This window comes from Bubalus kerabau, chromosome 13 (genome assembly GCF_029407905.1).
Source record: "Bubalus kerabau isolate K-KA32 ecotype Philippines breed swamp buffalo chromosome 13, PCC_UOA_SB_1v2, whole genome shotgun sequence".
NCBI classification, from domain to species: domain Eukaryota; kingdom Metazoa; phylum Chordata; class Mammalia; order Artiodactyla; family Bovidae; genus Bubalus; species Bubalus kerabau.
The window spans coordinates 68,282,787-68,309,537 of NC_073636.1; the positions used below are offsets into that span (position 1 = coordinate 68,282,787).

Genomic DNA, 26,751 nt, shown 5'->3' on the forward strand with positions numbered 1-26,751 from the left:
TGAGAGAGAGAGATGGGGAGGAAGCTCTAGAGGGATGTAGGGTTAAGAGAGGGTTGTTTGAAGGATGAAAAATATTTCTGCATATTTGTATGCTGATAGGAATGAAACAGTAAAGCAGGGAGACTGATCATCCAGGAATGAGGAGAGAATTGCTAGAGACATAAGCTTAGTAGTAGAGGGATTGGTGATAATGGAAGGTATCAGAGACAAGCTCAGGGGCAGTTCATCCATAGTAACACAAGGCCCAGTATGTGGCCAGAGATGCAGAGCAAGTTCCAGGAGTTGGTGATGGACAGGGAAGCCTGGTGTGCTGCAGTCCATGGGGTTGGACTTGGCTGAGCAACTGAACTGGACACAAGGCCCAGTATGTGGGCAGAGATGCAGACAGGTAGGAAGATGTGGTGGGAGCATGTGGAACTGTCTTCTCTGACTGCTACTATTTTCCTCAGTGAAATAGGAGGCAAACTCTTAAGAGTAAGAAAGAGGAAGAGGTAGAAGCAGGGAAATGTAGGCTAGCAGGCAACCTTAAGGGCCCACTTGAGACCATGAATTTCAGGCACATTAGGTAGACATCGTTGTGTTTTCTTTTCTCCAGAATTGTATGTCTGCCTGGGTGCAGGTGGAAAGTAGGTGGAGAGTGGGGTTTAGCCAGGGTTAGGGGTTCGACAGGCAAAAAACGGTGAGGTGAGAGAAGAGAAAGCTAGCTACCCTGAAGGGCAATCAGACGAGTAGCTATTATGATGGACCAGTATTTTTGAACGAACGAATGAATATTTTAAGTGCTGGGGATAAAGGCAACATGGCTGAGCCTCACCCAAACTCTGTGAGCCCTGGGGAGGCGCAGTCAGTGGGTCAGCGTGCCCCAGCAGGCTCCAGCCTCTCCTCTCTGCAGATTCCTGACTTCCTTGGGCCTTGCAAGGGCCGCGCTGTGGGGCGGGCGGCAGAGGGCGCGCGACGCTGGCGCGGGGGCCGGGCTCTCGGGTTTCAATCTAGGCTCTCTGTCCCACCGCCCCGGGTACCACGGCCACTTAGGCCTGGCACCGGCTATCTTGATGAACTCAGCTCCCCCCAGGGCCAGAGCAGAAACGCCACCTCGGAGCAGGCACGTAGTAGCCAAGATTTAAATTCCACCAAGCAACTCTGGAGCGAGAACGTGGACTCGATAGCCGTCTAACGATGGCCTGGGAGGGGCGGGGCTTCGGAGAGAGGCCGGGCCGAGGGGCACCAATAGCAAGTTAGGGGGCGGAGCCGTAGAGGCCAGCCCTGCTTCCGGACGGGCCGTTAGAAGAAGGCAGCCAATGGGAGAGCCCGGGCGGGGCGGGGCGGCCAATGGCGCGGGCTGGTTAGATTCAAAGGTAGCTATAAAGCGTCCCGCACGCTCGTACAGGCCCGAGCTGGGTAGCGTTCGAACGCCGCCATGGCCTTGAGATACGATGTCCTGGACGAACTGCCCGCCGCCTGCTTGTCGCCGTGTGGGCCGCCCAACCCGGCCGAACTGTACAGCGAGGAGCGGCGCTTGGCGCTCGAGGAGCTGCTGGCGGGCGGCCCAGACGCCTTCTCGGCGTTCCTGCGACGCGAGCGCCTCGGCCGCTTCTTGAACCCGGACGAGGTGCGCTCCATTCTGCGCGCGGCCGAGCGGCCCGGAGAGGAGGGCGCGGCGGCGGGGGCCGAGGACTCCTTCGGCTCGTCGCACGACTGCTCGTCCGGCACCTACTTCCCCGAGCAGTCGGACCTGGAGCCGCCGCTGCTGGAGCTCGGCTGGCCCGCCTTCTATCAGGGCGCCTACCGCGGGGCCACGCGCGTCGAGGCGCACTTCCAGCCTCGGGGCGCGGGCGCCGGCGGCCCCTATGGCTGCAAGGACGCGCTACGCCAGCAGCTCCGCTTGGCGCGAGAGGTGAGCGGCGCGGCCCGGCCCCTCGGGTCTCCTCGGTTCCCGGTCGCACGGGACACCGTCTTCAAAAAATGGTAAACTGAGGTCTGCTAGGAGCTCGGGCCGGTTGGTCGGGGGGTCCCCAACTCTCCCCACTCTGTGTGTATTCCCTCGGATCCCCGATCCCCTCCCCGTCCGCTTCTCGTGGCCAGGGAGAGTGGGAGGAATCTCCATCCCCAAGAATGCGAATTGTGTTCAAGTTCCAACTCCTGACATTTACATTCCCTGGGAGGGTGACCGGAAATCCTGTCCGTTCCAGCTTTCAGTTAAAAACCAGTTGTCAGATTGGCTGTCAGCCGACTCTAGATCCCACTTTCAGGAGTTCTTTAGAGATGCATGACTTAAGAAGCGCATAACCTAGGGGGAAATTCCTGAAAGATTGTCCCCAGAGACAGCTGCGGGGCGTTTCGAGTCTATCATTGCTAGTCACCCCCACGTGTCTTGTAGAAAGCAGATGCAAACCAGAGGGGCCAAGAGCCCTGCCAGCCTGGAGGGGAAGTTGCACCTTCAGTGAATGGGTGGCGCAGGGAGTTTGCATTTCCATAGGCTGGAAAAAAAATGCAGAAAGCCATGCATTAAGTCCTGTCTCCACGTTGGGTTTTGGTGCCGTTGTCTGGCCCTTAAGTGTGATAAGGTATTGGGGTGCGGTGGGAGATTTTGTCTCCCTGCCAGCCTGGATGAGACTGCACCCAGGGTGCTGGGTACAGAGGGGTCAGGGAGAAAGCATGCGGCACCCAAGGTGGCGGGGGCTGGTAGGGTGTAGCAGACACCTTCCTCCAGAGCCATGATCAACTCCCACCTTGCTTGCTAACTGGCAGTGCCCAGCTTCTTGGCTGTTTGCCTTTGACAGAGAAAATGCAGGTAAAGCTCCAGGTCGTGGTAAGACTTGGTAGGGCTTATAGATGAGTGTGTCTGACTATGGTTATGGTATCTGTACATCCGACTGGTTGAAGTAGACAAGCTGGGGACAAGTCCTGACTTACCAGTGTTCCTGATGCCCGGTGCCCTTTGCCTGTTGGTGGGGTTGCAGTGGGTAGGGGATCCAGTAGGCTAGTGCCTTGCCATTGTGGGAGGATGTATGGGCGCCACCTAGGCTGTTATCAGCCCTGCGGTGCATTGAGTATGCTGAGGGTCGTTTTGATGCTACAGACACTTGTGAGTTCAGTGGGAAGATTGAAAAGAGGGAAAAAAAGCACCTTTTTAGAATAGGTGTGCATTCCCAATGATCACCTCTAGGGGGAGAACTTGGGCACCTGGAACTTGGGAAAAGTAATGAATGGGTCTCTATGAGAGAGGAATTGCCCTAGCCACTTGCTTACATTTGGGCTTCCTTGGTAGCTCAGATGGTTAGGCGTCTGCCTGCAATGCTGGAGACCTGGGTTCAGTCCCTGGGTTGGGAAGATCTCCTGGAGAAGGAAATGGCAACCCACTCCAGTACTCCTGCCTGGAAAATCCCATGAACGGAAGAGCCTCATAGGCTACAGTCCATGGGGTCGCAAAGAGTTGGACACGACTGAGCGGCTTCATTTTCACTTTTTTCACTTGCTTACATCTTGTTTTCAGTAGTACTGAAGGGGCACTAGAGCTAAGACCAGTCCATCAACTCAGTGCTGGTCTTAGAAGGGGCTCAGGACCGAGGCTCAGACTCCTTTGTCTTGTAGGCATTCTGTAATGCCTTCCTGGGTAGAACCTCCTGCCTTGTTCTTTGCCCTGTATCTTCAAGATTCTGTATTTGGACTGGATGGTTTTAACTGAGAAAGGTGGTATGGTACCTTTAAATCTGATAAGTGTTTTCAATGTCTTTTCCGTATGCCAGATTGCTTGCTTATTCAGTGTATATCAGACACTATGCCCCCAGGGCCTGGGGCCACAGGTGAAGGACATGACCCTTGCCTGCACTTGAGAGTTGATAGTCGGCGGGTAGGAAGCAGTGAGGAGGTTGCTACAGGCTGAAGAAAGAAAGCTTTAAGAGGGGTGGCGACCTTGGAGCTGGGTCCAAGTGGAGGAGTGGGGCTTGTCAGAACAGAGCATAGGGACCGGCCCAGAATGGTGAAAAACGCCTGGCATTTTTTTGAGGCTGCCATGTTCCTCACAGCTGGAGCCCAGAGTATGTGTAGGTTAATGGTAGGAGAGAAGGCTAAATGGGGAGACTGGGACCAGACTGTTAAGGGCTTTGCACACTACTGGAAGGGAGCCATCAAAGGTTTAAGGGGAGGAGAGGGACATGATCAGATTGGTGTCTTTGAGATTCTGGTGGGAGCCTGCAGGAGGATGGGTTAGAGAGGGGTGAGACTGGTGTCAGATGGTTGTAAGGAGGGGTTGTAGGGATCTATATATGAGAAGAGGGTCTGTGCTAAGGCACTGCTGGGGGTTGGGCAGGGGAGTTTTTGGTAGAACTGACAGGACTTGGTCATTTGATGGACCAGAAGAGTGCTGAGGGAGGTGGGCAGGAGAGGGGGCAAAGCCAAGGAGAAGGTATGGGAAGAGTTGAGACTTTTTTAGCTTGGGTCGGCAGTGATGCTACCAAATTAGAATATGGAGGAGAATGAGGCTGAGGGTAGGGATGGGGAAATGAGTTGGATCTGAGACACCCTAAACTTGAGGTCTCAGAGACCATCTCTTTTGCTCAAAACAAAACAGAAAAGCATTGCTTTCTCCGCCAAGCATTGTTCAAGTAACTCCAAGGTAGGTGTGATTATGATCTGCATTTTGCAGGTGATGAAATTGAGGCATCAAGTTCCCTTGCCCTGAGGTCATGTAGCCAGGGAATGTCAGAGCCAGGACTCAAACCAAGGCATAGCATCTCTTAGGCACCATCAGCCACCATGCTCTGCCTTGTGCCATGTAGAGGTCTCTCAACTTGTCCCCAAGTGGAGAGACATCTATGGAGGGAACAGGTGTTAGAGAGCTAATCTGGTGGCTGGTCCATTGCTGCTGCTCCAGGTAGAAGTGTGTGTTACGTTCACAGGAGTGGCCGGGTCACTCTGACCACTTTGAAGTTCAGGATCTGTGATGGCGAGGACTGTGAAGATGCAGGTCTCAAGCTGTTTCTGGATAAGATGAGAGGCCATTCTGCATCTGTGTTCAGACAGTGAAAGCACTTGATGGTGTGATTGAATGCTTTGAGTGGGTCAGTGTCTGTGCTAAGCCCTTCCCCTGGATTCTCTCATTTAACCCTCCTCCCAGCTGTAGGAGGAGACCACAACTAAGACGAGACCAGGCACAGAGAGGTGAAGTGGCTTGCCCTCTAAGTTCGTGTGTGACAGAGCTGGGTGTGAACCCAAGTCAGCCTGGGCCCCAAGCTTGGGCTCTTGACCACTCACCACTGCTCAGGGCCCCCCTGCCACGAGGGAGTGTTGATTCTTTGGTAGCTTTCAACATTCTGGGGGTTTTTAAGGGTTTCTCAAGATGTGGACTTTTAATTTCCACATTGCATATCAAAGAAACAGGAGAATGACTACAACGGTTCTAGATCTGCCCTTAGCAGGAGGGAGACCAGGGTGGTCAGGGTACGGGCAGGAGAAGCCAGGCTCAGATGGTGAATGGCGGTGTCTGATCCGGGCTTTGCAGCCTCGCCGATGGTTCTGGAATGGGTTTCATCCTCACCCAGGACTCAAGCTGCAGTTTGAGCTGTTTAGGCTTGCAGATGTCTGGCACCAAATAGTGCACACCACGTATTGCGGAGACTGCTCACCTGCAGCCTTGATCATTCAGCAGGTGAGTCTGCCTGCCTTTCGACTCAGCAAGGACTTGTCCCAGGGTAGCTGGGTCCGAGGCTGTAAACCTGCCAGTCCCGCTTTTGGGAACAGTTTCTGTGCACCTTTCAAAACGTGGGTCTGTTGTGTTGAGTGAGGTCCAGCATCTTAAAAACACAACGATTTATGTACAGCGTGGCTTCTGAGTACAGATGACCTAGGGCTCAGCTGTAGGAAGTACTGTTTTGTACTTTTTTTCTTTTGCTTTGAACTGTTTGAGACCTGAGATATTTGCTTTTAGAAGAATTCTGCACAGAATTTCCCCTGAAATACATACTCTAGAATTTATCCCTGAACTACTATATTTGTTGATGAGTCATTCATTTCTTTGTCTCTGTTACCGTGTGAATCAGTGTTGGCCTGGGCTCTGGGCCCCATGGATCGGGTGGGAGTGGAGACCTTGCCTGGAGGTGCTGTTGCCGTGGCTCTTGGAATATTCCTAGTGTCCAGATGGGAGCTCCCAGGCAAAGCTCCCCCTTAGGTGGTCCTGCATTCCCCAGAGCCATCGTTCTTACCAGCAACCCATTCCCTATGTGCTTTTGTTCCAGAGGGACATTTCTGCTATGACCTCACCCTTGGGCATCCTTTTGGTAACCTGAGCATTAGAAGAAGCTGTCATGGTGTTGACAGAGTCCCGCCTCCTGGGAGGAGTAGCAGCTGAGGAATCTGTCGGAGGCCCCCCGTGTGCACGTGGCTGTATCTAAATTAAGGCCCTCCTGATCTTACACAACCTTCCTCAGAGTTGCAGTAGAACCCGTGCAGTGTAATCAGTTCCTGTGCGGATGCCCGTCTCAACCAGGGCAGGCTTTCTCAACCTCACCACTATTGACGTTTTGGACAGGATAGCTCTTTGTCCCGAAGGATTGTCCTGTGCACTGTAGGGTGCTGAGTAGCATCCCTGGCCTCTACCCAGTGGATGCCAGAAGCACTGGCCCCTACTGAAAAACTCCTCACATTCAGAAATGTGTCCCCCAGGGAGGGGGTCAGGGGAAGAACAAGTTGCTGCTTTGATGGTTAGTTTCTGTAGGAGGTGATACAAAATTTTGTAAATAGACAGTGGTGATGGTTGACAATATTGTGAATGTAATTAAGGCCCCTGAATTATACACTTAGAAATTATTAAGATGGTATATCTGTATGTTATATATTTTCCTATAGTTAAAAAAAAACCTCCAGACATTGCCAAATGTCTTCTGGTGGCAAAGTTGTCCCCGGTTGAGAACCACTGGCCTAGGAAGTCTCACTGATGTGTCGTTTTAAGACCTTACCCACCAGATTTAAGTGTGGCTGCTTTTTATTCCTTCCTTTTGACTTCATGCTTTAGCCTAAGGATTTCAGAAATTTTTCACCATTTCATCTTTCTTCTTTTTAAATTGTGGTAAAATATACGTAACAAAACTTACCACTTTTTTAAAGTGTCCCGATCAGTGGCATTACGGACATTCACCGTCATCACTGTGGCCATTACCACCGTCCAGGTTCGAAACTTCTTCGTCTCTGCAACTGGAACCTCTGCTCCCATTGAGCAGCAACTCCCCGCTCCCTCCGCCTCCCAGCCCCTGGCCACCACCATGCTGCTTTCTGTCTGCCGTTTCATTTCCTGGTTCTTTTTACCTGGCATCTGTCGGGCAGTTGAGAGAAGCTGCACAATTATTCTCTGGTTCCTTTATGCATAAAAAATAAGTTCTCTCAGGAAGAGAAGTAGTAGGTATATTGGGTTTTTAAAAGTCCTAATGCAAAGGATAGAACCTCTGGAGGGGAATTTGGCAATATTCAGCAAAATTTCAGTTGTATTGACCTGTGGACCTAGCTACTCCATGTCTGTATATCTGTCCCAAAGACACATCTGATACTTAAATTGCTAATTTTGCAATAACAGCCCATGAAACTTAGAGAAAACAATAGGCACATATTCAGGTTTCTCTGTGAACACAACAATCTTTTTTGTCTTTCAAGTTGATATCAAGATTGTTATTCAAAGATACACTGGCGAAAAATATGAATAGGCCTGTGCAGTTAGCTGTTTGTTCCAGCACTGAGTATAACAGCAAAAGGCTGGAAGGGCTCAAACATCCTTCAGTGGCGGATTGGTGAGTAAACGAACCCTTCTGCACAGTGGAGTGCCTGGCAACTGAAAAGGGATGGGGACTAGCTACTTCCTGTAATGAAGTGGCTAGAACTGTCCTGACCAATGCAGCAGCCTTTGGCCACCTGTGGCTATTTACATTTATGTGACTTAAAAGGAAATACAATTAAAAAAAACTCAGTTCCTCTATTATACTAATCATATTTCAAGTGTTTAATTGCCGCTGGTGGCCAGGGGCTCCCGTGCTGGACAGAGCAGATACAGAACATCTCCATCATCTCAGAAGGTTCTGTTGTATGCAGTGGCCTACAGCAGTGCGTATCATATGCTGCCTTTTATCTACAGGGGGATTAGAACATATATATGTATACATATACACACATATGCATACTTCAGTAACATAAGTGAGGATGTGTACACAGATATGTTTATGTATATTTTTTTTAAATGGGAGAATAAATAAAAAACTAGTTGAAGTTATTATGTTAGTGGGGAGGGCAGAAAGGAAGGGACAAGAATGGAAGCCAGATGTCTCTGAATGTAGTGTGTTTTGTCAGTTAGACTTGGAAGCCAGGCAGATGTTTTGCATAATTAAAAAATAAAACTAACTCACAATGATAAGTCCCTGCTCCCACAAAATACCTCTTGATGCTTTTCCCTCCCTTTGAAAAAGCCCAGGGACTTCCCTGGTGGTCCAGTGGTTAAGACTCTGTGCTTCCAATGCAGAGAGCATGTGTTCCATCCCTGGTTGGGGAACTAAGATCCCACATGTTGCACAGCATGGCCAAAAAATTAAAAATAATAGTAAATTTAAAGAGAAAAAAGAAAAAGTTCAGTCCACTGTGTACTTTATGCTGGAATAGTACAGAGGAAATGCCACCATATGTGCCTGGCCCCTCACTCCTGGGGCCAGTGAAAAACTGGTTCTGTTACCCTAGCCTTCCCAGAGAGGCCCCAGGCCACGCTCTGCAGACAGAGGCTCCACTAGTACTTGAATCTGGTGCTTATATTGCTAATTTTATAATAACAGCCCATGAAACTTGGAGAAAACAACAGGCACAAACAAATATAGGTTTTGCTGTGAACATCGACATTTTTTTTGGTCTTCAAACTCTGAAGTTGGTATCAAGATTGTAAAAGAAATCTCCAGGAGGTCATTTCTGTTCTATTAAAATCTGTAACACTTGGGGAGAAAATACAGGTCTTTTGCTTTTTTTTTTTTAATTTTATCAAGAAGCTCTCCAGAAGAGACAAGAACCCTGGGAACTTGAAGGAAGTTGACTTGGGTGTCGTGTGTTCAGCGTGAGGAATTCAGCAGACAGGCTCTTGTTGACCACCAGACAGGCTGATGCTTCTTTGCACGTGTGCAGACCTCTGGTAGAATTCCAAGCATTTCTAACACGTGTCTTTGCTTTATGATCGTGGGTGGGAAGGGAAAGAAACTGAGATGCAATGAGAAGCGGTGAGTGACATGGACCTCTTGCTCCAGGCAGAGGAAGAGCTGGAATGAGAACAGGAATGACCCACCCTGTGTGGCCCCATGAAGCTCTCAGAGCCCCACCCCGCCCATGGTGGGTGCATGAATCAGACAGCAGAGCTCAGAGGGGCTGTGTCTGAGGATGCTGAGCTCAGGTAGAATGACTTACCCACGAATGGTGGCAAAATGAGAACTAAGACTGAGCCAGCTGCCGTGTGAAGGCTTTCTGCGTCCCAGGAACTGTCAGGTGACCAAACCCACTGCAGACACTGCAGGTGGGTAGCGTTATTTGCATGTGGTAGAAGCCAGCACAGTGGAAGTAACTTGCCAGAGGTACATGGTGCTTAGAAGTGGAGGAGCCTGCATCTGTGTCCAGGTCTAACCCTGCAGCCTCATCAGATGTGCTTCCCAAGGTTTCCTGATTAGTTCATTCAGAGTTAGCAAACCTGCCCGCAGAAAGAAGTGCCTGCTGCTGTCCTAGGGCATTCCAAGTTTTGTGTCCTTGGTGATCGTCCTCCCTGTTGGACTCAATCTTATCTACTTTCTGGAATACTCTACTTGATCCTTTCAGGATCTGTTCCAAGCTCTCAATCATCGGAAGACTGAAATTAGATTTGTTTGGGATAATGTTTAACACCTTTTAATAGATAGCTCTGGAGGCGCCCAGACGGGGCTGAAATTCCAGCTCCTGCGTTTGACTAAGTGTGTCACCTTGAACAAGACACAGAACCTCTGCATGCTTTATTTTTCTTTTCAGTAAATTGGAGATAACAATTCATGGGATTTTCAGATCTCAAGATACTTTTTTAGAGCTTTTGGCAAACGGAAAAGATTCCAGATGTATGTGGAAAGTAACATAAATGAGGGGGTCTGTGCAGGATATTCCAGGAACTGCTACCTGTAACCATGTGGATCACCAGGTGCCATGGTATAAATCATTGGGGGACAGCTGGAGTGACTGAAGGAGGTAACTTGAGGTTGTGTCATCTGTGATGATGACATGGGACTTGATGTAGGAGTGGCTGCTCTAGATGTGGCTGCAGAAAAGCAGGAACAGCATGAGGACCAGGCAGCAGACCAGCCGTCCAGGCTCCGACAGCTGGGTGTTTCCTCTTTAGGTATCATGTTAGGACCGACAGGCACAGATGGGCTCTGACCCTGAAAGACATTCACGAACCACTACTTGCAGAGCTTTCCAGCCCTAAGAGAACAGACAGACTCTTTGCAGCATGAGCTGTTACAGGGCAATGCCCACATGCCCATGGGTCTCTCCTTGTCCATCCCGTGGTATGACTCAGGAAGTGGGAGTGATGACCACTTTCAAGTTCAAGTGTATATTCTAGGGCATAAACACCAGCACCTCTGAGACCTGGCCGGCCCTGGAGAGCAGGTACTCAGCTGGCTAGTGGATGAGCCCAGGTCATAGCTCAGTTCAGTGAAGAGGCTGACCTTTTGAGAAGCCCCAGGTTTAGTTCAACTATGCAGGGCTTGGATGCATGGGGGTGGCATGGAGCTAAGGGCAGAGACTCGGGGCGGGGAGGGGGGAGGGGAGGGTGGGGATCTGTCTTGAAGGAAGGCAGGCCTTACTGCGACTGCTTCCAGAAGTCTTTTAAGGGCCCCGATCTAGAAAGAGGAGGGGATATTGGCTATTGGGGGAATCAAAAGGAGAAACACCTCCATCCACCCTCTAACTACTCCGTGGGTGTGTGAGAGGCCAGTTCAAATCCAATTATTTTCAACACACAGGAAAGGTTGAGGCCTCAAAACCAAACAATGAAACTAATATCAAATTAGATACTTAGTCACTATGTAACAATGGTGGTGTTTGTGCAGTTGTTTTGTTAGGGTGATGAATCAAAATTCAGTTTGGCAGGCGCCTTATATACTATGGGCCCCGCTTCTGGGGCCCTGCCCAGCAACCCTCCAACCCTCTCTAGCCTGGCCAGCTGGGCGGCCTCCTTAGCTCTGTCCCGGTGGTGCCAGGGTATACATCCAGCAACTCCATCACGCTGGGATACCCCACCTCATCTGTCACTCTTGAGGACGGGGACTGACTCTGGATTTGTTTTTCTCTCACTTTTTATGAGCTGGACTTTCTTTTCACACGTGTGCATTCGGAACCCATTTATGAGATTTTATGCCACCTCTCAATCAATTTTGAAACCTCCCTCTCAGGATTGTTTCTTTTTCTGTTTTCTGTTGTGTGGACCTGAGTTCACATCTGACTCCTCTGTGACCCTCATGGTTTCCCACCTGGCCCCCCATTGCAACCTCTGTTTCTGATTTTTGTTCTTTTAGTCTTTTTTTTTTGGCTGTGCTGTGCTACCCACTCCAGTATTCTGGCCTGGGGAATTCCATGGTCTGCATAGTCCATGGGGTTGCAAAGAGCTGGATACGACTGAGTGACTTTCATATGCAGCATGCAGGATCTTAGTTCCCCAACCAGGGATCGAACTTCATGGAGCATGGAGTCTTAACCACTGGACTGTCAGGGAAGTCCCTCCTCCAGTCTTTGTGTGCTGTGTGCTCAGTCGCTCTGTCATGTCCGACTGTTTGTGAGTGCATGGACTGTGGCCCGCCAGGCTCCTCTGTCCTTGGGATTTCCCAGGCAAGAATACTGGAGTGAGTTGCCATTTCATTCTCCCTGGGTTCTTCCTGACCCAGGGATTGAACCCATGTTTCCTGCATTAGGGGGTGAAGCCCATTTCGGTCTTTAGTCCTCCTAAACATTTGTTGAACCTAAAAAGCAATACAGTAGGCACTTAGGTACGTGGACTTGAGTTGGAGGAGGGGGCCACATCTTCAACCTACGCCGCCATCAGTATCTTCTGTCCTGTTGGCTCCATCACCGCCCTTGTCACTCTTTAAACCTCCTCCTGTCCGTGACCTGTATGATCCTGACGCCTTGCTTGGCGTCCAAGACCTTCCATGCTCCTGCACACTCTCCTGTCTCTCAGTCATGTGCTGTCGCTCCCTCTCATGCATACTCTGCATTCCAGCCAGACTGGGACAATACCCTGTCATTTCCTGCCTCTTCCTCTGTCATAACGTGGCTTCCTGCTGGATGCCTCCCCATCCCCCACCCCTTCACGTCTCCTCTGGCTAAATTGTCCTTATTTGTGGTTCGGCTCAAATGCCGTCTCCTCCAGGAATCCTCGGCTCTCCTCTGGGGGCCTGTTGTTGGGTCTGCTTCTGCAAGGGAGATGCTTTACTGCCTCCCACTCCCCGCAAAGTGTTCCCCTGATTTCATTGCCTCTTACCGTGTGTGTACCACTTTCCTTGCCTGCATCCCAGGTCCTCGCTTTGTGGGTAAGTCAGGTGTGTGTCAAATTCTTTATACCATTTTCCTACCTAGCACAGTCTTCAGTTCACAGTAGACCCTGAAAGAAGTGCTGGCTGCATAATCGAACACTGATTTCACGCTTGAGCTAAGCCCTTTCTAGGTTTTGTCTCCTTTAATCCTTAATCCTCGCAACAGCCCTTGACCAAGATGCCAGATGCTGTTATCCATATCTGCTGGAGGAGGAGACTGACTGAGACTCAGAGAGATTAAGCAGTTTGCCCTGGGTCACACAGCTAGTAAATCACAGAGCTGGGGTCTGCTCCTAGACCTTTCTGCCTTTCAACCACTGAATTACATGGGATAGATACATCTCCAAATAGGATGTATAAAAACACATTTGAGAATATAAACTTCTGGAGATGCCACCAATTTAGAAAGAATGCTTATTTTCTAAGTCACTGTCTCCAGTGGGTTTTAGCTGTACCCTTTGCCAAGAATAGTTCACACCTGGGATTTTGGCAACATTGGAGAAAGAGAGCCAGAGAGAGAAATACCCCTTCCCAAATTCCCTCACAGCAGTGACTTCCCGGGAGCTGGCGTTTCAAGGTCCCTCCTCCTGGTAGACAAGACTGTGCGATGTTAGAGAAGGACGGCGAAATCATCCCTTTGTCTCTGCATTTCTTTGACATTCAAATATTGAGTTGGCTAAAAAGTTCATTCAAGCTCCCGGTAAGGTGTCATTGGATAGTGACCCTTGAGTATTGTCCTGAGCTCTCTAGGACCAGAGGGATGAATCAGTCTTGTTCAGGGCCTCTGCCCCCACAGAAGAGGTGAGACCTGTAAGTAAATCAGGAGTTAATGTGATGGGAAGAGTCTTGAGGTTTTACTGGTGAGGTTTTCCAGCCCGCAAAAGAGCTCCGAACTTTGGGCTTTGGGAGTGGTTTCATAAGCTGATAGCCCCTCCCCACACTGGCCCCCAACCCTGACTCTGACCCGAAGCAGGGGCTTGTACGAGACCTGCATGTTTTGATGCCCCCATGGCCCTGCCATTGGTTAGCTGACAACCACGCTTTGAACCTGCAGAGGATGTGATGAGAGGCTTTGCCACTGGAGCGGCCTCTCTTGAGCAGGAAAGCTGGGAGCTGATAGATATTTCTCTGCCCTGAACTGTCTGGACGGCTCAGACTCAGGACTGGTCACATAAATCAGTGAGCAGATACCAGAGGGATCTCTTTACAGAGCACTCCATGTAACGTAGTCACATAATGCTCACTAGGAACCAATTTTGCAGCTAAGGAGTAAAATTTTTCGAAGCAGCTATGATCTGCCTGAGGCCACATGGCAGCGCCTAACTAGTCTGTGCTGAGTGACATTGATCAGCACAAAGGGAAATTGATCAGGAGGCGAAATGGAGCCCAGTCCTTGGGAAGAGGGAAAGGACTGGTCCAAGCTCCAGGGCAGCGTCTTTAGGACATATTTCCGTGTTCTTGTTGTGGGCTTGCGCTGTGGACAGATATAAGAGAACTGCAGAGACCTCCTTTTACAAAGGAGAAGCTGAAGCTCTGGAAGCCATTTGGTTAGATCCTGACTGGTGGCGGGAGTAGACGTCATGAAGATGTGATGTGCCAAGGCAGAAGGTGGGAGGATCAGCCTGCCTGGTTTGATCAGTTTAAAGCCTTGAGTCAGTGGTAAATGGGGTGGTCCTTTCTAGATTATAATAGAAAATCATATTATGATCCAAAATCAGACAATACAGTCAGGCTTGGAGACTGGTATACCCAGAAGGGGGCCTCCAAGAGACTCTTAAGGTTTTTCATACATGTGTTACAGACGTAGACAAAAAGCCATATGTCTAAGATAACAGTGTGTTAGCTGCAGAACCTGGATAACTTGCTGGTCTGAGCTATAAGACAAGGGTTTTAGTAAAGGAAGAGAATTGAATGGAACAGGTTCATAGGACGTCAAGGTAGTGGTTGAATTTATAGTTTTGAGAAATCTGTGGTGTGGAGGAGAGTGCTGGGAGGCAGTTGGGAGGGTTAGCTGGGTTAGGTCCAGATTTGTAGGATACAGTGGCCTGAGCATCTTTGGAAATGGACAAGAGTCCATGGTGAGGGGAAAGCTGATACTGCAGAAGGAGAAGGAAGAAGGGATAGGGTAGGGTGGGATCCTTTGGCAGCTCCAAGAGGGGGTCCAGAGTCCTGAGAGCCAGCTGTAAGGTGGTGTCCTTGTTGGTTGACCGCTGGCTCTTCTCCCTTCCCCACGCCCTAGGTGATTGCAGTGGTGATGGATGTTTTCACGGACATCGACATCTTCCGAGACCTGCAGGAAATCTCTCGGAAACAGGGAGTTGCTGTGTATATCCTACTGGACCAGGCTCTGCTCTCTCAGTTTTTGGATATGTGCATGGATTTGAAAGTTCATCCTGAAGAAGAAAAGGTTTGTGTTACAGTGTCTCTAGTTTCACCACATTCAGCAATAAACTGTCTGTGAGCTACAGGGTAGGTGGTGGTGGTCTCCCCACTGGAAGCTGGGAGGGACTGGAGGTGTGAGCAAAGTCTTCTGCCTGAAGTCTCATTGGAAAGAATGGACAGAGTCAGGTTCAGACCTTGGCCTCTCCTGGCAAAAGGCTGCCTTGGAAGCTGCTGCCTTTTTTTTTTTTAGTGTAAAAATGTATTATACAATGATTGTAGAGAATGATTTTTAATCTATAAAGAAAAATGGCTAGTATTTTCAAAGGAAAACCCCAAAAGTAATATCCTTATTTTCCAAAATAAGGACATTCCCAGAAACCTAAAATGAGATGAAAATCCTGGAAAGAACTAGACTGGTTTCTTATACACAAAGTGCTATTCTGTCCATCACAGTAAATAGCATTTCTCTAATGGGGAGGAAGGAGAAGCTGCTGCTTTTGGCTGCATCACTGGTGGGCTCCAATTCTGATCATGATGATTGCCGTTTATGGAGTCCTGCTCTGTCCTTGGCGCTGTTCTAGGCTGTTGACAGTGTTATGCCACTCACTTCTCACAGCAGCCCCATCAGGTGAGTGGTGTTATACCTATTTTCAGATTGGGAATTGGTGATACCAAGAGCCCAGGGTCTACGGCTAAAAAGTAGTGGGATGGCGTTTCTCCATCTGTCTGCTTGCCTCCAGCCCTGGTGTTCTTTTTTTTTTTTTTTTAAATTTTTGACAGCAGTGGGTCTTTGTTTTTGTGTGTGGGCTTTCTCTAGTTCCACTTGCACAGGCTCAGTCATTCCGTCATGCAGGCTGAGCTGCCCTGCGGCATGTGGGAAACCAAGGATTGAACTTGTGTCCCCTGGATTGGCAGGCAGATTCCTAACCACTGGACCACCAAGGAAGTCTCAGCCCCGGTGTTCTTAATCCCTGTCACTTCTTGTTATTTTGAAAGTAGACTTTTTATATCCTTTGCCCTGAGCATGAACGAATTTGAGCCAAGTATTTAAGTGTAAGATTATATGACTTCACTAGTTTGTTTTCGACAGTCAGTTTAAAAATGCGTCAGGTGAACCCAAGGGACATGCAAGTCAGGCCTGGAAAGCGCATCATGATCTAACCAGACGTTCAGTCTGCTCTGCCGTAGAGCCCGGCAAAGAAATTGAAGGTGTGGATGTTTAATTTCAAAGTGCTGTTGCTGTAATTGAGGCTGTGTGTGAGCAGCAGGCAGATCACAGCCTGGCCATGACTTTGATTGAGTGATTGGCTCTGATTCATCCACTCAGCAGAAATCTAGGTGTGTTTGCCAACTCAGTTGCCTGCTATTGGTTGCTGCCTTTGTGGGGGGAGGGGGGGTGTCTGCATCCTCTAGGAAGGGTCATAAGGAGACCTGTCCCTTTGGCCTCACCTGTGTTCATGTTCATGTCCTAACTTATTCCTTGGGATGCATCGCCTTGCCCCTGTGCCTTCACTCACCAGGGCCTGCCTGTGCTGGTGAGTCTGCCCCTCACCTCTTGGGGGGACTACTTCTGCCCAGTCTGCAGGAACTTGGTCATACCTTAATGTGCAGGCACTCAGGAGTGCTTTGATTGTAAAGTAACTATACTCCAGTATAAAATAAAAAGTTTTTTAAAATAAAAAATAAATAAAAAGTGCTTTAGGCTTCCCTGGTGGTCCAGTGGTTAAGAGTCTGCCTGCCAGTGCAGGAGACACGGGTTTGATCCCTGGTCTGGGAAGATTCCACATGCCTTGGGGCAGCTAAGCACCATAACTACTGAGTCTGACTCTCAACCCCACACTCTGCAACAAGAGAAGCCACCGCAATGAGAGCCCCACGCACTGCAAGTAAAGGGTAGCCCCCACTCACTGCAACTAGAGAAAGCCTCACAGCATCAAAGACCCAGCACAGCCATAAATAATTTTTTTTAAAAAGTGTATTGACCACCATCACAGAGGCCTATATAGTATTCAGATAAATGCCAAAGGGAAAGTTGCACAGAATCACACAGAAATCTGCCCACAGTGATGTTCTTTGTGTTTGTGTTATATGCAGATCCTTTGAAGCTCTGCTCAGGAATATTATCCAGGAACCCCTCCCCCGCCAGGGCCATGTGCACCTCTATGGAAGTTTCTAGTTTGTTTTTTTAATTTTTATTTTGAAATAATTTGATTTACAAAGGTGTTAGAAAACAATATAAGGCATCCCTGAATACTCTGTGCCCAGATTCTCTAAATGTTAACATCTTGACAAACCTCAGAACAAATTTCAAAATCACGAAATAAACTTGATATAGTCCTTATTACCTATTTTACAGACATCGTGAATTTCACGAATCATTCCACGAATGCCTGTTTTCTTTCTTTTTTTTCTTTTTTTTTTGTTTTCTTACCTAGGTTGCAATCTGGGACCATATCTGGCATTTAGTTGCCATTTCTCCTAGCTTCCTCTCATCTGGAACTGTTCATATTAGAGTCTTAATGCTTTTGAAGAATATTAGCCAGTTTTCTATGGAATTTGTCTGATGTTTCCTCATGGTTAAATTCATATTACGCATTTTGATAAGAAAAGCACAGAAACAACGCTGTGTTATGCCATAGTTGGTCTTTTGTCTTCATTATGAAATAATGATGGAAGTTGTGAAGATAGGAAGATAGTATGAGAACATACAGGTTTCCATGTATCCTTCACCCAGTTTTCCCCAACAGTTATACCTTATATAACTTACAATACAACACCAGACCTGGAAAGTGACATGGGTACCATGTAGGTCTATTGATTTATGCCATTTTATCACATGTGTACATGTGTAAACACTGCTATCAGAATACAGAGCTGTTCAATCACCAGAAAGATCTCCCTCATGCAGCATCTTTATGGTCACATTTACTCCCCTCTGGTTCCCTCCCCTGTGTCTTTCATCCCTGGCAACCACTAATTTGTCCCCCATCTCTGTCATCTTGTCATTTAGAGAACATTTAGAGAATGCTATGTAGATGAATTCCACAGTATGTGACCTTTATAAAAAATATATGTTTATTTTTAATTGGAGGCTAATTGCTTTACAGTGTTGCGCTGGTTTCTGCCACACATCAACGTGAATCAGCCTTAGGTGTATATGTCCTCTCCTTCTTGCGTGTGACCTTTTGAGACTGGCTTTTTTCATGCCCTTGAGATATGTCCAAATTGTGTGTATCAACAGTTTCTTTCTTTTATTGCCGAACAGTATCATATAGTATGGTTAAACCACAGTTTGTTTAACTATTCACTCATTGATGGATATTAGGTAGTTTCCAGTTTTTTACAATTATGAATAAAGTTGCTATGAATATTTCTGTACAGGTTTTTGTGGAGATGTAGGTTTTCACTTCTTTGGATGGTGTTATGTCTTGCTAAGTAACTTAATCATTAATTTTCTGTCTCCTGGTCCTTGAAAGTAAGGAGCATGCCTTATATCTATTGTCGCAAGACTTGGTACATAGTAGGGGCTTTCTGTTGTTTATGGAGTGAATGAGAGAATCAAACAAAAATCTTAGACATTTTAGTGTGTAAGATTTCTAAAGATACAGACCTACTGCTCTGCTCCAAAGAATGCAGAATTGGCTTAGTATTTTGCATTCCATTGTATATACATTTATGCCTGTCATTCTGCAAGGATGATTATACAATATATGGCCCTGGTACGTCACCAGAGCACCTTTTTGGTACATGTGTACTTGTGGGAGAAGTAACGTTGCTGATTAAGCCACATAATATGAGTGTTTCCGCTTCAGAAACCCTGTATTTAGAGAAGGCTTGTCCTCTCTTCCTGTTCTCCATACCCATTATGGTGTGGGGATAAGTGTGGATGGGCTGTTATTTATTAGCAGTGCTATTATACAAGAGGAGAATTGTCAGCTTAGCTTCTTTGAGTGTTTGTTAAAATGTTATTTATTACTAGCATGTTTAAGTCATTGTTTGAATTCTGTTGTTTAGTGTCTCCAAAAAGTGAATCTTCTTTTAGAGCACATGTCCACATGAACTGAAGGTATCAAAAATAAATATGCATGCATAAAAAAGCACTCAAGAAGATGAACTTACGTGAAGTAGCATTACTTCAGCCCTGAGACACCTGGCTCCTGTACTGTGGGCGCTGTTACCCAGCAGTGTAATCTCTCATCTGCCAGTACGTTTATCTGTTCAGAATCGTAAACTAAGGCTTCTTCTATCACGTGCTCACTGGATCATTCATTTCTTTTTCTCCCCCTCCCCTACCAACAGCTGATGACTGTCCGGACGATTACAGGAAATATTTACTACGCCAGGTCAGGAACTAAAATTGTTGGGAAGGTCCATGAAAAGTTCACACTGATTGATGGCGTTCGTGTGGCTACAGGCTCCTACAGGTGAGTTTCTGACCCATCCATGGTTATTAATCTACACTTTTAAGAGGAAGTGCGCTCTATGAAGGTGAAAGCTGCTTTTGCCTCTCAATGTGACCCTTTATGGGCAAGCATACCTCTGTGTGTGCATCTGTGGGTGTGGATAGGTGTGAATAGGTTAGTCAAAGCCTCTTCTTCTTGGAGGGGGTCGGGCCGGGGTCCCCTCCACTGCCTTGTGGTTCACAAACCTAAAGAGCAGAGGTTGAAACTTACCTGGAGACCTGATAGTGAGGGAGTCCTTGATTCAGGGCTTAGCCAGGCTTGCAGTGGACAAATTGGGGATGAACAGTGACTGGAATAGGGGGGCTTCCCTGGTGGTTCAGCATGAAGTATCTGCCTGCAGTGCAGGAGACGTGGGTTTCATCCCTGGGTCGGGAAGACCCCCCTGGAGAAGGATATGGCAACCCAGTCCAGCATTCTTGCCTGGGAAATCCCACGGAGAGAGGAGCCTGGTGTGCTACAGTCCAAGGGGTCGCAAAGAGTCAGACACGACTAAGTGACTAAACAACAACAGCAGCAGCAACAACAGTGACTGCATCAGTCTCAGATCCTGCTTCTCCAGGCCTTCGACCCACCTTGTCCTGCCCACTTGAATTAAGGGCAGTGGTAGGCATTGGGCTCAGGATGGAGGGCACAGCTGAAGCTGCCTGCTTTGATCCTTCACCTTGATTCAAGCCTTATGATTTGTGCTTTAGTCTAGAAAGCAGATCCATGCTTTTGGCTCCACCTTTGAAGTCTCCTGTTGGCGTGGCATCTTAGGGTAGAGAGCAGGGAATTGGAATGGAGGGTGAAGATAAGGAGTGGTAAATGATAATCTTCAGAGGTTAAGATAAACCATTTTTATGGACGTGGCTCTGATGGTGGTGTGTTTTGCCATCTCTGTGTTAGACTGTCTGATGGTATATGTGAGCTGAGGTGTGTCTCTACAGTTTAAAGAAGAAAAACTATATTTGAAGAAGCAGGCAGCCCTGAGTGATAACTGGGTGTCAGCCCTGGGTAAAGGTGGGTGTGTAGAGGCTTGTGTGAGAGGAGGCAGGCAGACGAAGAAACTCTTGGTGTCTTTCTTTTCAAACAGTACCATTATTTCTCAGAACAATTCCAACTCCCCCTTAAGACTTCCTTTTATAAGAAGTTTGGCAATAATAGGAGGAAACTAAGGTTTTTACCCACAGTAGGATTAATCTATATTAACCAAACTTTCCAATTGATTTTTGACTATTCTGAATCTGAACTATAAAAACTGTTGCTGAAACTTGGCCTCTGTTCACCAGTGCCAAATAGAAACACAAAGACAGAGTTTTAGGTGAAGCAGAAAAGAGTAGCTTTCATTGCTTTGCTGGGCAGAGAGCGCCCCAGCGGGCTTTTGATCTCAAGACTCTGTGACCCACCCTGGAGGGGCTGGTGGGAAATTTTATTGTGTTCAAGGAGCAGGGTGTAATCAGCTTGTGGACAATTTTCGGATTGGTTGGCATCAAGGTGAAGTTTCAAGCTTCATCAGCCTTCTGGTTTCAACCAGTCTGGGATCTATGTTCTAGTAGTCAGCAGTTTTCATACGGAGGGTTTCTGCTTCCTGTAGAAACAATTTGGGATGTGCCTCAGGCCTTTATCTCTATCTTTCAGGGAACTAGGAGTTCCGTGATCCTGCTGTGTGGTAGATTTACAGTCTAAATTGTTACCGGTTCCCCAGCCCAACAGCTCTTTGTTTCCACATCTTCACATTTCCCAATCATTAACTCTTGAGTTGGCATTTTACTTCAAAAGACAAGGACACAGTGGCTCCTACAACTACCTCCTAAAAATGAAATATGCTTCCATTGAGGATAAGAATAAGGATAGGTTTCATTTGCTGAGGACTTTTTTTAATCCTGGTGTTGGATAAGGGTCTTGTTTACATGGTCTTACTGATGGTTTTCAAAAGGTTCTTTCTTCTCCAGCTCTGAAGGCAGTTGTCACATGGTGAATTTTCTTTAGCCTGGGTTCTTGGTTACAAGAGACAGAGTTGCTACTATGTTTTATGATTTCTTATGTAAACACCCTACTCCTGATACAAATTTTTCTGAGTCAGTGGGGTGACTGCCGGTGGTACAGAAAGCTGGTTCAAACTACTTTATGCAAAATGGAATTTACTGTCTCACCTAACTTGAAAGTATAGAAAGGTACCATTGGTTTTCAGCTCATCTTGACCTAGGGGCCATGCATTTATCAGAGCACTGTCTCCTATTTCTGCTTTTCTCTAGTTGATTTTTTTTTTTCCCCCGCTGTACTGGGACTTTGTTGCCACACGTGGGTTTTCCCTAGTTGTGATGAGTGGGGGCAACTCTTCATTGCAGTGCATGGGCTTCTCACTACGGTGGCTTCTCATGTTGGGGAGAAGGGATTCACCTGCCCCATGGCACATGGGATCTTCCCGGACCAGGGATTGAACCCATGTCCCCTGCATTGGCAGGCGTATTCTTAGTCACTGGACCACCAGGGAAGTCCTCTCATGGATCTTTATTCTCAGTCAGGTTTTCTATTTGCAGACAGAGGTCCAGGCTCCCTTCATGTGAACTTCAGTAGCTATTTATAAAAGTGAGAGACTTCCTCTCTCTCTGATGGTTATCAGGCCTTGAAAAATTCCTTGGCTCTTACTGGCTTACCACCCACCCTGCGTAGATCCCCTCATCTAAGGGGTAGGATACTCTGGCCAGCCTGGGTCACCTGCCCAGCCCTGCTGTACCTGGAGAGGGTGCCTGCAGGCAGCTAGCTGGGCTGGGGTGGGCAGGGTCCTGTCACCATAGGAAGGAGGCGGCACACTGAACCACCAGGGGCGTGCGGCCACTAAGCAGCCCTACATGTATGTTGAGCAACAGTGTCATCGTTAGAATGACAGGCCTGTCTCCCTCTGTGGAAACAGCAGTGTGGGCGAGGTAGTGAGGAGCACTGCCCCTGTGGTTCTCAAGGTCTGGGGCCCAGTCTAGGCTCTACCACGAGCTTCCCCCGGGACATCGCTAGGCACGTTCCTCACTCCTCAAAGGAGGGCGCTGCGCTCAGCACCTTAGGAGCCCTTTCTAGCTTTTAGCAACTCTGAGGCTGAGGATCATACATTTTAGCCTGTTGGTTGAATACTGGTCTTTTTATTTTTTAATCTTTTGGCTGAGCCCTCTAGCACGTGGGATCTCAGTTCCCTGACCAAGAATCCAACACATGCCCCCTGCAATGGGAGGTTGAGTCTCAACCGCTGGACTGCCAGGGAAGTCTCTTTTTGACTTCAGTGTTAACACATTCCTAGGTTACACCCCGTGTTAAGGCTGGTTGGAATTCACACTGCATGCTAGGCGTGCTGTCACCTGAATTGCGACTCTTATGTCACAGGATGTCTGGGCTTTATAATCAGGTTGACAGTAAGTAAATGAAGATCAATCATTCTTATCAGCTTCTGTTTGTTTCTAATCCTGCAGTTTTACATGGACGGATGGCAAACTAAACAGCAGCAACTTGGTGATTCTGTCTGGCCAAGTGGTTGAACACTTTGACTTGGAGTTCCGAATCCTCTACGCACAGTCAAAGCCCATCAGCTCCAAGCTCCTGTCCAGCTTCCGGATCAGTGGCAGGTTTGACCATCTCGTCGACCAGAAACCGCTGTCCAAGGAGCTCACGCTGGGCAACCTGCTGCGGCTGCGGCTGGCCAGGCTCTCGAGCACTCCCCGGAAGGCCGAGCTAGGTGGCGAGGAGGGCCGGGCAGAGGCTGGGTGCGGGGCCTCCAAGACCTCCACCATCAGCGAGGAGGACTACTTCAGCAGCCGCAAGGACAGGCTGGAGGGCAGGAGGGCGACTGATGCCGCTACTCAGACAGAGCCAGGAGAGGAGACGCCCGTGGTGAGCAGGAGTGACGTGGGGACACAAGCCAGTGTGGCCACGGCGTGCGCCGGCACCCAGACCACAGTGGCCACCAGGGTAGTGAGCTCCCAAACTGTGGTCCCCACCATGTCGGCCACCACCCAGACTGACGTGGACGAGGGTGTTCTCACCTCTCCGGGAAGCCAGTCTAAGGAAGGGTCACCAGTATCAAAGATGTCTGTGTCGCGCTCCTCCAGTTTGAGGTCCTCCTCCTCTCTGTCCTCCCAAGGCTCCGTGGCCAGCTCCATCGGCTCCCAGACTTCCTTCAGATCCACTGACTTTGCCACGCCTGGACACCCCAAGTATCGGAGCACCCCCCACTTCGATCTGTGCTTCAGAGACTCATTAAGAAACTTGAATAAAGAGAGACAGTTTCACTTTGCTGGGATCAGGTCCCGGCTCAACCACATGCTGGCCATGCTTTCAAGAAAAACATTCCTTACCGAAAACTACCTCAGTTTTAATTCCGGAAGTTTTGCCAGATCATCCGCTAACTTGCTGGCGGTTAGAGAAATCACGCTTTATCCATCCTATCAGTGATGGCTCCATGCATTCAGAGCTCCTGGCCTCACACAGGCTGCAGTAGATGTCACTGGAGCGCCCGCTTTTCCAGAATGTCTCCTGTCCTCATTGCTTTTCCTTCACTTTGATTTTCTTTGCATTCGATGAACTGCATAGTATTTTATGTGCTGTATCTTTATTTTTATCATGTATAAACCCAGTCTTGGTTTTATGGTTTAAACACTATGGGTACAGTTTCTTTGCACAATTTTAATATGGATAGCTCTTCAAGAGAATGTTTCAGGGTTCTCAGGTAATTCAGGTAAGAGATAATGTGTTACATTTTTAGATTTATGTGCTCTATTGTTTTAGAGGTTTGAATTGCTAGTTTTCATGATCAAAATCCTATTCAGGAAAAAAACTCAAAACTGTTTCTTAGGTGTGTCCCTTCTTGAGGATATCTGTGTTCTTAGCATTAAATAGATGTAGACAAATCTTGTTTGGTGGTTGCTCGTGTCTTTTTTTTTTCCCTCTCTGGCACTTTTCTGTTTAACTCTAGGAATATGTTACAAGTAAACACACCTCATAGCTATTTATGCATTTGTTTTTTTTTTTAATAGTCTTGAGTGGAAGAGTAGATGACCCAAATTATAAAAGAAAATATTTAAGTTAGATGACATCAAAAAAGTGTCAGGGTCACAACTTCCCTAGAGATATAAATATCTATGTCACTAGCTCTACAGTTTGAATGAGAAAACTTGCCAGCAATCTCAGGTCTCTTCATGTGCTCTGGCTTGTCTTTTTCAAAGAAAAAGCTGTTTAGACAAGGACTTTAGTTCTGTGCTTCTCTGCCAGAGAAGGCCTCCATGTACATCCTGGATTCACCCTGATATTAAGTGTAGTGGCCTCATGGGCCTAATTTCATCAGATGGGTGTATTGGCAATGATTTAGCAATCGGATATCCTGCAGTAGGGGCAAAAGAGGGCAGTGGCAATTATCCCAGATTCCTAGTCCAGTGGCAGGCAATGCGACTAGTTTCTACACCCTGCCTGTCAGCGCTGGTATGCCTGTGGAATCCTGTTTTCGCCTAGTCTCTCTTGTGCATGGGCAAAAGAAAGAGTTGATGGCTTCCTCCTCCTGATTTGATTGGAGCAAAAGAGATCTGTGGTAGTGGAGGGTGCTGTCTGCCACTAAGCCGTAGGCTGATGCAACCGGATCTGAGCAGGCCTGCGGGTTTTCACGTGTGCACTAGGACTCCTTTCTGGTCAGCAGGTTATTTGCTGGGTTAGTGCCATAATCTCAACTGGAAAGCAGACCAGAAACTGGTTCCTGTCTGTTTGTAAACAACTCTGGCCCAAGCCTCAGATAAACATATTGTTATATGAAATTATTTCCAGACTTAGATAATTTCCTATGTGCTGTCTGTGACCCTCTCATCAGAGGAGCGGTTGAACAGCTCTTACTCCCAATTTTCAGATGGAGGAACTGAAGCTCAGATTAAGTAGCATATTGAGAGTCACATGATTGGTAAATGGTGACAAGCATTTAAACACAGGTTTTCAGATTCTGAGTTCAGTGCTTTGAAATGTGACTATTTCTCTACATGGAGTAGAGAGTCATTGGGGTACCTTTTTTTCTTGTTAATTAAAACATGTATGGATGTGAGAGTTGGCCTATAAAGAAAGTTGAGCGCAGAAGAATTAATGCTTTTGAACTGTGGTGTTGGAGAAGACTCTTGAGAGTCCCTTGGACTGCAAGGAGATCCAACCAGTCCATCCTAAAGGAGATCAGTCCTGGGTGTTCATTGGAAGGACTGATGTTGAAACTCCAATACTTTGGCTCCCTGATGTGAAGAGCTGACTCATCTGAAAAGACCCTGATGCTGGGAAAGATTGAGGGCAGGAGGAGAAGGGGACGACAGAGGGTGAGATGGTTGGATGGCATCACTGACTCAATGGACATGGGTTTGGGTGGACTCCGGGAGTTGGTGATGGACAGGGAGGCCTGGTGTGCTGTGGTGCTCAGTCGCACGACTGAGCAACTGAACGGAACTGAATTGAAAAAATTTTTTTTTGGGCCACACTGCACAGCTTGTAGGATCTTAGTTCCCTGACTAGGGATTGAACCAGTGCCCTCAGCAGTAAAAGCATGGCATTCCTAACCACTGGACTGCCAGGAAATTCACAGATGTACCTTGAGAAATGGCAGTTAATGCCATGGTGAATTGAAAACATTAAAACTTAAGCTCATTCACAAATGCAGGTATGTTTGAAATTTCAACTCAGTGTGTTCTACAGAGCTATTAATAGGCATTCATAAAAAAGGCTCTGTGTTCACTTTGGCAAATGGATCAGATAAATTTAAACAATTCTTTGTTGCAGGACTACTGAGACTTTGGAATGAGGTATTTATCACCATGACTTTCTCAGAGGAGGGCAGGTATATGGCCCATCACATACTAATGACTTCAGAGCCACCTCTTTTGGTGTGGAATAGGATGCAAAAAACATTATTTTCTGAAAGCAATGCTAGCGATTAGAAATAAGAACAAGAGGGACTTCCCTGGTGGTCCAGTGGCTACGACTCCGCTCCCAATGCAGGGCACCTGGGTTAGATCCCTAGTCAGGGAACTAGATCCCACATGCCACAACCAAGAGTCTTCATGCCGGAACTAAAGATCCCGCATGTTGCAACAAAGATCAAAGATCCTGTGTGCTGCAACTAAGACCAGACACAGCCAAATAAATATTTGTTAAAGAAGAACAAGAGGTATATGGAATCCTAAGAAAATGGCCAGGACTGTCAGAGGAAGCAAAGCTATCATGGTGCTTGAGCTTTCTGAGGGGGAGATCTAAGGACCACCTACAGCAGTCATCTGGGGTCCTTGTTCCAAATGTTGATTTGCTGACCCCAATTCCAGGGAATGGGAGGGTATGGCAGACTGTTTGGTTCAAAAATACGTGTTGGC

The 26,751-nt window shown here is 47.7% G+C and overlaps 1 protein-coding gene and 1 long non-coding RNA gene across 2 annotated transcripts; both read left to right on the plus strand.

Annotated features, from left to right (window-relative positions):
- The first annotated feature begins 1,364 nt into the window (after window positions 1-1,364).
- Window positions 1,365-24,276, plus strand: FAM83D (family with sequence similarity 83 member D). The gene is made up of 4 exons (XM_055545036.1): window positions 1,365-1,894; window positions 14,800-14,967; window positions 19,242-19,366; window positions 22,843-24,276. Exons 1-4 carry the CDS (start codon window positions 1,418-1,420, stop codon window positions 23,819-23,821), a joined length of 1,749 nt encoding a protein of 582 aa, XP_055401011.1. The 5' UTR covers window positions 1,365-1,417; the 3' UTR covers window positions 23,822-24,276.
- Window positions 4,734-7,100, plus strand: LOC129625942 (uncharacterized). The gene is made up of 2 exons (XR_008701661.1): window positions 4,734-5,647; window positions 6,234-7,100. It is a non-coding gene; the product is annotated as an uncharacterized LOC129625942 (long non-coding RNA).
- Window positions 24,277-26,751: the final 2,475 nt, after the last annotated feature.

Bases quoted from the DNA above. Each gene is read 5' to 3' on its own strand.
- FAM83D (XM_055545036.1), top strand. From the start codon at position 1,418: ATGGCCTTGAGATACGATGTCCTGGACGAACTGCCCGCCGCCTGCTTG. The intron at 1,895-14,799 runs GTGAGCGGCGCG...CCCACGCCCTAG, and splicing joins AGCTCCGCTTGGCGCGAGAG to GTGATTGCAGTGGTGATGGA. The intron at 19,367-22,842 runs GTGAGTTTCTGA...CTAATCCTGCAG, and splicing joins GTGGCTACAGGCTCCTACAG to TTTTACATGGACGGATGGCA.